Source organism: Danio rerio, chromosome 9 (genome assembly GCF_049306965.1).
Source record: "Danio rerio strain Tuebingen ecotype United States chromosome 9, GRCz12tu, whole genome shotgun sequence".
Taxonomy (NCBI): domain Eukaryota; kingdom Metazoa; phylum Chordata; class Actinopteri; order Cypriniformes; family Danionidae; genus Danio; species Danio rerio.
In genome coordinates, this window is record NC_133184.1 from 32,167,058 (window position 1) to 32,180,571 (window position 13,514).

Sequence of the window (13,514 nt, forward strand, 5' to 3'; positions counted from 1 at the left end):
CACACACGATGCAAAGGTGTAAATTTTAAAATGCAAAATTTATTTATATGGCTATTTGGTCGTTCTACATTTTAAACTTGTGTTTTCAGACAAAACACCTCAACATTTAAAACTTCATATAAGTCCATTGCATTTTGTGTTAAAGAAGGATATGCATAAAAAGTCAGACAAGGAATTATCAAAGGAGGAGGAGGAGAAAGGGGGGAACAAAATCACATTAGACATTTTGGGATTCCCTTGTTTTGAAAGACACAGTAACTCTCAAATTGAAAAGTTGTAGTCAAACAAATGTTTTCACAAAATGGCATCTAACCATTCTGTGATTTCTAGAACAACTCGAACCCCATTTACCCAACCTTCATTGAAAAATTCCTGACTAATTTCTGTAAGAGGTTTCTCTAAAACATTGCCAGACAGTCCATCGGCTCCACTCCAACAATCATTCAAGTACATCCCAGTCCATCGCTTCTTTCTTAGGTTTCAAAACAAAGCTAACATTAAGTGCACTCAAGATTATGCCATTTATAAAAAATAATCATAATAATAATAACAATAGTAATAACAACTGTAGTAATTACATTAGTATTAACAAATTTAAAGCATTCTAAACATTTCTCATTATACACATATATCACCTTGACTATCAGGCTTCGCCCCTGAGAAAAAAACATCATGGGTTCAAGTTCAGCTTCAACATATCTGTATCAATTCCGAAGCAACTTCAGTTTAGTTACTTAAATAACAACAACAATTATTGAGCAAAAAGACCACTTAAACCATCATCAAATTATTTACATCAATAAACTCAACCTTATTGTCATTCGTCACAGATCCTTGGTATTTACAGCGTTATTTAAAGAACAAAGCTTTGTTCCTCTTCATTTTATCCTGTAGCTTTTCGCCTAAAATTTGAAAGCCGTACATTAAAACGCTTGTGGAAATAAATGAAAACCCAAAGATTGAGACATCTGTAGATTACAGACTGACCTCACTGAGCAGCAATGCACTGGCGGCATTTGTAGAGCTTGGTATTGTGTGTCCTTATGTGATTTCTCACATTTCTCTGTCTGAAGAACGTCTTGCTGCATAACTGCAAGAGAGAGAATGAAGTATGAAAAAAGGACGAAGCCAGATACAGAACTACAAAGCCAGAGCGGTTAAGATGGCTGACATACAGTTTTTTCTGTTAAATAAAGAGTAGGCCGAAATGATGGAGTGAACACAGAGAAATTGGTTTGGGATCCAACTTAAATCCTGTGCTCTACCAATAACCTACTCCAACTCCAAATGATGCTCTTTTACTCAAAGGAAAATAAATCATCTGCACCCCAAATTTTAGCTCCCTAAAGTAGATAGACAAGCTTTCATCACCAATAGATCATGTTATTTATTTATTGCCACATATACATAAAAATATCACATAATTAAAACAAATTCGTATTATAATAAAAAATTACTTAAATATCTAAAATAATAATAAATAAAATTCACACAAAAAATATTCAAAGTTAAATAGGATTTTCAGTTTAATTTTTGTTAAATAGTTTAAGATTCGTCCTGGTCATACCTTTTTAAAAAATATCTTTTTTAAAAAGTGCTCTCCTTATAAAAATTTTGTCCAATGGTAATCAAACTTTCACATTCCAACAAAATGTGTTTCATGGTAAAAGCAGCTTGGCAGTAATTACATTTAGGTGGTGCTTCGTTATTCAGTAGATACAAATACAAGTCAATGAGTCAACCTAGAATGTTCTATTCGACATCTAGTATAGACAGTTTGTTTATGATTGATCTCAAAATTATAATTTGCAAAGTGTCTTTCATTTATTTCCAGGTTAATTTCATGTCATTTATTATTTATGCAGTTTTCCCCAATAGACCATGTTTAGGGATGTAAACTAAAACAATGTTCCCAATGTATTTCCTGTTTTACATTTTTAATTTCTATAGCTTCTGAGAATCCAAAAAGAACCACATAATGATAAATAATGTTATGATAGCTGTTTTAACATTAATGAAATGGTCTATATAGACATGAATATAGAATCTTCTCACAGTATTAATATCAAACACTTGACTGAAGTTATGAGGGGAGTTTGGGGTAAAAGTATGTTGTTATATGTGGTAGTTTCACTTGCACAGGGTTTCTGCAGGTTTCACCAAGGTAAATTTAAGACTTTTAAAACATTATGAATGTTATTGTACCATTATGAAATGCTACACTTACACAGGACTAAATGCTAAGGAGTTTTTTTTTTTTTTTTTGAATATCCCAGTTAGAGATTTTTACTTGCCCTATCAAAAAAAAAAAACATTAAATTAATAAGAATTATTTTGTTTGAATATTTTTAATTAATTTTCAAATATACCCATTTACAAACCCTTTAACTCTTACTTTTACTTCAGTCTTCAATAATAATAATTTAATAATAATAATAAATACAGGTCAGGTCAATATCCTTAGCAGTAAATAAATGAAGAACTTTTAAGCAAATGTTACTGTAAAGAAAGCAATTAAATGCTATTTTTAAATAAAGAGTTTTATTGAGATGGACTGTTGCTGATTGTATGGGTGTTAATGGCCAGATTGGGTAGCTATGCGTGAAAATTAAGACCTGTTAAAAAAAAGATTTAAGACCTACAACACAACATTTCAGTAGATTTAAGACCTTTTAAGTTCTAAAATTTAGCTTTTGAGATTGAAGACATTTTAAGACCCCGCGTACACCCTGCTTGCAGCTTTTACTACACAATACAGATCATTAGTTTACTAAGAAGCTACACAAACAGCTGTCATTATCACAGAAGGACTATCATAATCGTTTGATTAAATCAAATTAATTTTTAAAACCGTTTTTGCGTAGTTTATCAGTGAATTGTGACTCAAACTCTGCTCCCTGAATGCAAATGCTGGAGGTTGTACTGACAAAATGGGCATGAAAATCACCTGTTAATAACGCAGCCCAACAGTAGATATACACAGGTCTCACAGTTCAGTTCGTTATCAAAGATATGTCGATATCACATTGGACTGCATCCTCAGTTTTACTCAAATAAAAGCAGTTAGGTATAAGAACTGAACCATTCATTTTACCTGTCCAAAGAAAGCTATTTTCTTGAATTTATCAAACCTAAAATAACAACATGTTCAACATTGTGTTCCGCCTTTCCCAGATGTGGGCTTTTAAAATAGTAGCAGTTTTAATTACTTGCAAATGCGTCTTGCCTCCTTTGCCATAGTATGCTACAGCAACAAATTAGGTAATTTGGTCTGTTACTGAACTGATACTAAATCATCTTCATCTGAATGATGATGCACTAAAGTATAGGTCTCAAACTCAATTCCTTGAGGGCCACAGCTCTGCACAGTTTGGCTCCAACTTCAAATAATCAAGGTGTTTAAAAGAGTCATGAACACCTTCATTAGTTGGATCAGCTGTGTTTGATTAGGGCTGGAGCAAAACTGCGCAGAGCTGCGGCCAACCAGGAATTGAGTTTGAAACCTTTGCACTATAGACACTGTAGATGCACTGATGTCATCCCATTTTACATACCGGGCAGGGCCAGTGTTTGCCTTCAATATGCTTGATCTGGTGCATTATAAGGGCATCACAGTCCCTGTAGGAGGCTCTACACTGCAGGCAAGCATGTGGGCCTTTGGAGGACTTGTCTTGAGGACCCTTCTGCTGTTTCAGACGTGACTGTCGGATAGATTCCAGTAGGACGGAACGGCGACTGCTTAGAGGAAGCAGCTTATTTACATTCTACAAAGACAAAAAAAATAAATAAGTGTCTTTTTATGTTTATTACTAGTTTAAATTTAGCATCATTCTTTCCAATGACTGACAAGTGTTTATAAAATAGACTGCACAAATGTTTATAAAATAGTAACGTAGTATGTGAATAAACATCATGAATTGCTAGCATGAGAAAAACCTTTCCTCACCTTTGTCTTTGTAGGCTCTTTTGTCACTTTGCAACTCCTCTTACTGACCTGGGGGTGTCTTGAACTTCGGCTAACGTGTGATGTGTTCGTTTCATTTCTCTCCGTCTTCACTTGAATGCCAATCCTTTGGGAAAAGGGTGATTGTCTGTTGCCAAGTCCAGCCCAGTGAGGCCCATTTAGACCCGTCCGATCTGGCATTAACCTGGCCCTTAACCGATCTTTCTTCCCAGGTGACAAATCACAATTGGAACTACTTCCGTGAGACACTGACCGAGTCAGGTAGATGTCCACACTCTCCTCCTCTCGTTTGATGCCACTTGGTGGTCGACAGAGGCCAAAGAGGAAGCCTTGATCCAACAGTTTGACGGGTGGTTTGCTCTGACGCTTTCCCAAATCTGAGGGATCATTAGTTGGGAATGGCTGTGCTAGGGGCAATGGGTCAGCTGGCTCTTCCTTTATGGTTTTGTAAAGAGGATGGCTATGAAGATGCTGATGGTTGGAACCATCCCAGTTCATAACATTATACTGAACCTCGGGAGTCTTTTTTCTGGTTGCACATTTCATAACCTTTCTATTCTCCTTTACCTGTGTTCCTCTTTCTGTTCTGCTGTGTCTTCCTTGAGGTATTCCTGAAACACGACTGCATTTTGTTTTGCTTTCCACTTGTTTTGAACTCTTAGGTTTGCCTGTTGGCCCAGGTTTGTGCCGCGACATTGTTGTGGCTACCCTTACAGTGCGATCTGCTGGTGGGCGACCCCTACGTCCTACTCCTTTAGATGGAGTTCCCTGGGAGCTGCAGACAGTATTGCGACGATGAATAGGCTGCAGGATGGCACTGCCTGAAGAGTCTCGTTTTATTCTAAGCATAGTGCTTTTTGAAGGGGAAGAGGGATTGTGTGCTGGTCCTCGACCTCTTCGTGCAGGTGAAGAAGGTGCTTTGTCTTGATTTTTGTGGAGACGTCTGATAGGACAATCGATTGCACTGGAGTCTGTCTGCAGCAATGATCTGCTACGTGTAGTTCTTGTAATTGTTTGAACAGGATCATGTCTTTTCCTTTTAGACCTTTGTTGATTCCAAGATTCTTGGAGTTCTACTTTCACTGGTCTGTTCAGCAAGTCCATTCTGCTCATGTCACAGAGAGACAGAGTAGGATTAACAGCAGCAAGTACCCCTAAACTCGTCCCAAAGCTCAGTGGGACATCTTGTGCACGAGGTTTACGTCGAGCTGTGAGCGAATAGTCACTGATTTTTAACTTCCTTAGTCGTTTTTTCTGGCCCCAGCCAGACAGTTCCTCTGGACCTGGAACTAAAGATTTTCTCCGCAAGCCAAGAAAGCTAAGAAGGCGGTATTTCTCCTGAGCACGTGGGCTATGCACCTCATCCTGAGGGACTTGTTTACATACATCCTCCTCCACATCCTCCTGCTTTACATTTAGTGAGGTAACACGAGTGAAAGATTTTGCCTGAGACTTGGACGAAGTCGCTGAGATTTCATACTGGGGCTTGTATACCCGGTAAGAAGAGGTCTTCTTCTTTCTTTTGGTAGAGAGGTCAATTTTGGGCAGGAGTCTGCGCAAAGCAAGTGCAGCGCCAGGTGAAGAACGAAGCAGACGACGTGATGGAGAGGAAGAACGAGTTGATGTGCAAGGAGATGTTGAGATGACAGATGATGTAGGGCGGGTGGATGTTTTTTTCTTGCAGGATGGAGATTTGAAGTCCATAAGTTTCATTCTGCGATTTGGACTGCACGGAAAGCAGTTTTCCTCAACTTGAAAACTAGACAGGGGTTGGCACTGAAACTGAGGGTTTGAGGTTTCTGTTTCAGACTCATCTGTCAGCCTATCAACAGTGTGCTCTCTGTACTGTGCTTGGATGCAACAGGAAGAACCTGAGCCTTCTCCTTCCTCATTTGGTCTCCTCCTCTTGTGTCCCACTTTCCCCCCTGAAGTTAAGGAGTGCTCTTTCCTAATAGGTCCAGCCACTGAATTATTTGGTTCTCCGGGAATACTCAGCAGGGGGTGTAACTGGCAAGTTTCTCGCTCCCTTTTGATAGCAGAGCAAGCCTCGAGAGCAGGCCACATGCGTAGATGGCGGGCCATGGTACAAACCTCTGTCAAAATATCCAGATTCAGATTGAGGGTGGAAGTGTAACAGAACTCTAAGAGAGCAAGCAAGCTCTGTTCACTGAAACCTGTATGAACAAGATAAATGATAACAGATTAAAGGGCAGAACTAAAGACATTTTATGTACTGAAATAAGATCATGATAGTCTAAAAAAGATAAGGATTTGCTGGAACACAAATTTGACAGATTCTGTAAAGTAAAAAAAAAACTAATAGTAAATAGGTTACTAGAATTTGGTGGAAGGTGTGGAATAAGCTAAATTTTAGTAATACCCTTTTTATATAAATACGTGTATGAACAAACACTGATTTAGAAAGTGGTTTAGCTTGAATATGTACTGCACCAATACCTGTGAGGTCAACATGTGACTGGGGATCAGTGGCTGAGTCCATTTCAGTAAATAACTCCTGAAAGTATTCACTCACTGCAGCAAGGACTGCCTTATGGGCGACGAAAGACTGGCCGCCACCAGTTTTCAGTGTAATATCACAAAAGAGTCCTGCTTCCCGTTGGCTATTGAGTTTACTTAAGACTTCATGACTATGGGATTCCACCATTCTGGAGATAAGACTTACATCAGAACACTGGAGACAGATAAAAAGTAAACGTAAGAGAGTCATTCAAAACAAGCAGTAAACCTGAATGAGACATGGATAAATGCATTTTTAAAAATTAGTCTTACCACGGATCTTTCAGACTGACTGAGTTGGCATTCCTCACAGCCTAAGACATAGTCTCTGACCTGAAAATACATTCCTAAAAGGAAGAACAACATACAATTAAAAAACTATTACAGAGAACAATTTGTCTGTGTTTCACCTATGTAAAATGAAAGCCAGCTCTCTCAGACTGCTCCAATTCCACAAGTTGCTTAGTTCTGTGTGGGCATAACCCATTCTCTTTCGCTTTCACATTAGACAAAATGGCAACTTGCAGCTTGTGTAGGAATTTCACTTCACAGCAGGTGACTTTTTTGCTTGGCATAAAAATATCAAACGTTTTGAACAGAGAGCTCTATCGTATTAAACCGTTAGAAGTAGAATTTTAATCAACACTATATACATACATACACACACACACACAGTTGCCTACTTTAAATTTTAAATGAAGGGGTCAATAATTTTGGTAAAATTATAGAGTTATCAGCAATTTAGAATTTCATTAGCCACCCCAATTTTTAGTTTAATATGTATATTTTATTCTTAATAAAAATAATTGTTTGCATAGTTTATAACAAATTAATATGACTTGTTTTTTCTTCCTTTCAGCATTGACAAAAAATACTGCTGTTCAGCCCCAGTACACTGAATTGAGAAATTATTGTGCAATTCATTCAGCACTGAAAGTTCAGAACTTTTTATTACTCCCATCACAACAAGTCCCAACTTACCACTGAGTGTGAAGCAAAAGAATAGATCATCCTCCAAACATTTCTCAGAGGACTGTGGAGTAGTGTAGGTTGGAAGTTAAAAGATCTAAATGAAAGCTTGTGTGATTTAACCTCAGAATCATGCTGATCCATGAACTTTTATGACTAGTCACATGACCAATCACACGACTCTTAACCTCAGATTATTCCAATGGGACAGTACCCGAGATAAATGCATTGAAGATTGAGCTAATCAATCAACCATAAGGTCAATACTGTCGGAAATTTACAAGCCCCTGATAGAAAATCAAATGCTAAAACTATCTAAACTTTAGCTGACATTTGCTCCTAATTGTGGAGATCAACCAATCAAGGCGGTTCTAAGGATTATTTTTACTAGTGCATTTTACATCTCTAACAATTATGTCTTAGTTGGTAGTAGTAAGGATAGCCAGATACTCTAATTTTGAATTTGAGACAATACTAGAATGTACCGCCTCAGTATCAATACTAAATTGATACCACATGTGACAAATAACCAGCCTAAAAAATCTAACAAAAAACAGGTTACAATTTATTGAGATAAATATATTATACTTAAAATTATAAATAGATATATAGACAGATTACTTAATACATTAAAAATAAGTTCAATACATTCAAGCCATTAGATTTCATGTTATAGCAAATAAATGATCATCATAAACAGCATTTATTCATCTTGTTTGATATTAGTTATGAGTTTAAACATGGCAACACACTGTGTATTTATTATTAATTCATTAAATATAATTACTGAAATGGAAAACTTTTTTAGGTCAAATAATGTAATGAATTATAACAAAGGTTGATTTACTGTAAAGTTTTATTTTTATCAGTTGAGATTCAATACCACTTGCTCATCCTGATCTTTTTGGTTAATTTAGAGATTGACAGGCGAGTTAATCATTTATCTTTCATAAATTCTGGTTTAATTAACATTTATTATTCACAACTGATCAACAGTAATACATAGGATGAGTAAACAAAAGCTCAAAATCAAGTTATTTCTCTTTTCTATTGACTTTTTAGTTTTCAGATTTATACTATTCATACTATTGACAGCAAATATAGAAAAACTCTTGCTTCAATCAAATTCAATTAATAGTATTTGATTGTTTAAATTGCAAGTGCAAATTAATTATTATAATTATAACCAAAACTAAGCTGGTTCTAGCATATCCTCGTACACATACAAACATACTTACACGTTTGAGCTTTCATTTTACTCATCACATCTTATGTATTTGTGCATTGATGAAGATTCATCTGTTTTATGATTCATAATATATATATATAAGTATTTTTCCAAAACCTGTATACTGTGCATCCTGACTTAGTATCCTAAATAGACATTAATCCAAAGCTAATAGTATGCAAATTACAGGTTCAAAGCTCCTGGAATAACCCAAGGTTAAGTGTCTTAAGTGTTTAATCAACCCAACCCGAATTCAAACCAACCTTTCAGTTACTAGTCCATCACAAAGCTATCATCTAAATACCCAGCATAACAAAAAGTGTATCTGACATTCCAGAAACAGTTGAGGAATTTTAAACATCAAAAGATTTCTTGAGATTAGGTGTCCCTGACAGAGATTCATCATCCCGCCCTCTAAAACCGCTCCAATGCACATTAAAATTTCCTCAAATTAGAGGTTCTGTGTAATTGAAATGCTACATCACAGCCATCTTTATGGGTGCCACTCTCACGACAATCAGTGAAAGTCAGGTGAGTTTAAAAAGATAATGTTGATAAGTGTAACTTGAGTTTTGAGAGATTGACACACTGTTCCCTGTGATTGTTACTCACTTGTAAATAGAGGTATGCCATCTCTGTGCCACTTTGCATGTGTTAAAGGGATAGTTCACCCCAGAATTAAAATTTCCACACCATTTACTCGCACTCAAATGGTTTTAAACTTTTATAAATGTCTTTCTTTTGTTGAACACAAAAAAAAAAAGCTTCTCTTTAGAATGTTAGGAAGTCAATCACTGTTGCTTTCCAACATTCTTCAAAATATCTTGCTCTGTGTTCAATAGAAGAAAGAAACTAAACTGGTATGGAACAATACAATACTTGCTACAGCAGTAGAACATTAAAGGGATAGTTCACACAAAAATTACTATGTTTACATGGACATTAGTAATTGAATTGCTTGCATTAATCTGAATAAGACAATAATGTGATTAAGGTGTTTCCATGACTTGCTTTTTGAATGTTTCTTTTTATAATCCTGTTTTACATGTAATAGTACATAATTCAATTAATGTCACTGCATCACTCCACTATCCACATTTTCTCCGGAGTTTCGTGTGTTTCTTTTTTTATTTTGTCGACTTTAACTGTAGTTTGGCACTTTCACTTTCATTTAGCATTATTTCATTCATGCCCATATGACAAACAATATTGGATGCGAGAATGAACTGCTGAAAGAGTTGTTTTAATGAAGTTTGATACAGCACACCAAATGGGAAAACGCCTTCAATTAAGCCATTTACATGCCTGCAGTGCCTTTAAAGCGACTTTCTCCAAGTCTTAATGGATTATTGGTGTCCATGTAAATGTACTCACTGAAAATTCTGTAATCATTTACCTGCTCCTCACTTGTTCAAAATGTTGTTTTTTTTTTTTTTGTTTATTTTGTTTAACTCAAAGGCAGACAACTTTATGGTGAGTAAATGATGACAGAATTACCAATTTGGGGTGAACTATCCCTTTCAGCTAAAATTATATTTTGCTGTAAATGGGTTCATCTTCAGGCCATAAATGATGTAGGTCATATTTTTGTTCTGTAAACCATTAAAAAAGTTTTAGCAGAGTAGAAAAAATAGAACTAAAACAAAATTATTTGTGTCTTATGCTATCAAACTATTAATGATTAAATGTATTAAAGTAAACTTTTAAGCGGTTTCATGACTGTCTGTAGTGCTTTTTGTTACATAATGATATACTGTAATTCACACAGGCATGATCTCACAACGTCATGCTGTTTGTTTATAATGGAGAGGGTGGATGTCTTTTGTATTATTCATTAAAAATGTACTTTTTAGCTACTTTTACACTGAATGCTGCAACTTACAAGTACACTTACATTCATTTGTATGATTTCAAATCGGGAAGACTAACTTATCAGATTCCCAACCTTTTAAGTACATTAGACTGTTTCACGCCCCAGCAAGCATTTTTTTTATTTTTAAAAGATGTCTATTAGATGTCGAATAGATGTCTAAACATAGTTGTCTTGGCTAAAACAAGGCTACATTTGGGTTGTCAGTGAAAATCTAATAGATGAATATAGTAGTATAGGCCAAAACTGGACTAGTCATCAAATAAACCAAATAAATGACTACACATATAATGTCTGTCTAATCTGTCTATTTGACGACTAGTCTAGTTTTGGATTATTCTTAGATGTCTAATAGACTTTCACTGAAAGTCCAAGTTTAGCTTTGTTTTAGCCAAGCTGTCTACATTTAGATGTCTATTAGACGTCTATTAAACACAAAACTGTTTGCTGGGTCCATAAGGAGCAGTAGGAGATTTCATTTTACTTGTTGATTTATATGAATCATCATTAATCCCATTCCCAGCTAAAAATCTTATTTTAAAATTCGAAACATACATCTGATTTATAGCCCGAGGGTGAGTAAATTAACAACCAATTTTTATCTTTGGGTGAACTACTGCTGTATCCCATTGAGCTAATACAAGTCTTCAACCAAGTCAGGTGGATCATTTGCATAAACTTACATAGCCAATAGTCGCTGTTGCACGAAGGATGTTGACAGCTCTCATAAACACATAACGTTACATAGTATTATAAATTTATAAATATAAACAAATTAATACCAATGTTTTGATTAAGTGATTTTGAAGTGACTTTCACGGTGATTATTTAATTAAAAGTTCGGATATAAAACTAATTTAAAACAGGCAGTTCAGTATAGTGTATTGGTAGTAACAAAAATATAATAAGCAACAGGAAAATGACAAACCTTCCCACCAGTAGTGCTCGGCCACCAGCCTGTATGTGTCCTCGAGGGTGTGGTGCGACTTGCCGGGTCTCTTCTCGTGGAAGGTGACAATAGACTGAAGTCGCTTATCTTCAGCCAGAACCTCCCGATACTGGACAAAACCCTTCTCCAACTTTTTGCGGAAAAGCGAGCCGTCGATGACCTCGAAGAGGGCTGAAGTAGAGACGGACGCGCAGTCGCCGTTCACAAATCCCGCGCGTGCCCGCTGCTCGTCCGCTGAGTGTTTAGTAGTGCGAAAGGTGTCATCAGAGTCGTAGGTGCATTCACTTGCCATTTTGACCAGTGTTCTTTCTCAAAACACTCTCACTTTAAGAGCAGCTTGTTTATAATCGTTTCCCCTGTGTGGAAAATGCTGAACTTTTAAAACAGGCTTCATCCACCGACATTGAGACTTCTGTAAATCCAGAGGATGCTCTAAGTGTCTATGAAGTTAAAAGTTCACAGCAAAATCCTCCAAATGAATTTTTAAGAAGCAAGTTAAATCGATTATGAATAAATAACAGTTTCACTATAACAGGTCTCCCGGTTGTTATTGATATGAAACACTGAATTAGAAGTCGAAATATTTCAACGTTACTGTAAAGTCCATCATCTTTGGTGCTTAAGATGTGCCAGACATTTTCACATCCTATCAAACGTAAAAGGCTGCATGAAAGATTGATTTCAAGACAAGCAAATAACACCACCAAAAGCCATTTTCGATCAATGTTGATTATTCAAAATAAATTAAAAAGCGGAGACGCGGATTGCAAGTTTTACAACAGCCCAGCTGTCCTGGGAAACAGAATTAAACAGAATCACGAACAAAAACAAGCCGATGCCAAATATATCGAAATATCCGAATCTGTCAAAACTGCAGTGGTTGTCATCCGTTAACATGAAATTACAATCATTTAGCCAGGTACTTTAGGGCCTCTTTCATAAGATGTAACTACACTTGAGTCAACAATGTGTCACGAACCGCCAACTACGTCATAATAGGAGAGCCAAGCGTCCACATTTGTCGGGCGGGCAGCAGTAAAATCGCGCGGAAGGGTCTTCCTCCTCTCGCGCGTGCAACTTGTGATTTCTTGAACTCGGTCTCTCAGCACGCCGCAGCTAATCTGTCGCGCGACCTATGCGCGAGAAGCGGAGGTCTTCCCGAAACACATCCAAACGCAACGACGGCCTCCAGAACCGACAATATCATCCGTGTGTTCTCCTTAACGGGCTCCGCGTCCGTTCACGTAACGTTAAAGCCAGTCAGATGATTAAATAATCCAATTTTTAACTCGTAGTCCTCTTGTTGGTTACCATTCGTCAACCTAACTTCGCTTCGACGCCCAATTGCCTCACCCCCTCCCTTCCTCGATGCGTATTGGAGTACTCTTTAAAGAACAGCCGCTGAGGACCACGCTATTGGCTATTTGGGCTGTCACTCACCAGACTGTTTTCCCTACTTTTTCCCTACATGACGATAGGTTGTTGACGTCAGCGTTACCTTACTTAGTGTCAAGTTTATCAATATGAAAAGCACAACAAAGCGAAAATATCGTTTCGCCTGGCCTTATTAAATTTGAGCTCTTCACAGACATATAATACAGATATTAATCTGCTTGAGTGTCGAGATCATGTCACAGTTTCGGTTATTATTTATTCATGCATTGGTCTTTGTGGGTGGTTCAGTTCTATTGCCATTTTTCGTATATTTACCAAAAATGAAAGAAGAGGGAACATAAAATAATAAGCTTATGCTTTCAACGAAGCGCTTTTAAAAGTACAGTTCACCCAAACATTTAAATTTACTCACTATTTACTCCCCATCATTTAGTTTCAAAGCGTAATGAGTTTATCTGCTGAACCTAAAAGAAGATCTTTTAAAGAAAGCTAAATACTGGCAATCTTGACTTCTATAGGGAAGAGCAGGAACGAAAGTAACATTTTTTATCATAAAAACATCACTTTAAAAGATAATGTTTTTAGCACAAATATATTTTTGCTCTTGTCTGTCAAAATCAGA

At 36.6% G+C, this 13,514-nt stretch overlaps 1 protein-coding gene across 1 annotated transcript; it reads right to left on the reverse strand.

Annotated features, from left to right (window-relative positions):
* Window positions 1–19: 19 nt before the first annotated feature.
* si:dkey-229b18.3 lies at window positions 20–12,859 on the reverse strand. The gene is made up of 7 exons (XM_682097.9): window positions 11,477–12,859; window positions 6,755–6,828; window positions 6,422–6,656; window positions 3,947–6,138; window positions 3,555–3,764; window positions 988–1,090; window positions 20–902 (listed from the first exon to the last, which is right to left on the reverse strand). The coding sequence occupies exons 1-6, from the start codon at window positions 11,787–11,789 to the stop codon at window positions 989–991; spliced, it is 3,126 nt and encodes a 1,041-aa protein (XP_687189.3). The 5' UTR covers window positions 11,790–12,859; the 3' UTR covers window positions 20–902; window position 988.
* Between the last annotated feature and the right edge of the window lie 655 nt (window positions 12,860–13,514).

What these genes read in the sequence shown, in the direction of transcription:
- si:dkey-229b18.3 (XM_682097.9), bottom strand. Translation starts at nt 11,789, where the DNA reads ATGGCAAGTGAATGCACCTACGACTCTGATGACACCTTTCGCACTACT. An exon ending in CGAGCACTACTGGTGGGAAG is followed by an intron (nt 6,829 to 11,476) that starts GTTTGTCATTTT and finishes TCTTCCTTTTAG; the next exon opens with GAATGTATTTTCAGGTCAGA. An exon ending in GTCAGTCTGAAAGATCCGTG is followed by an intron (nt 6,657 to 6,754) that starts GTAAGACTAATT and finishes ATCTGTCTCCAG; the next exon opens with TGTTCTGATGTAAGTCTTAT.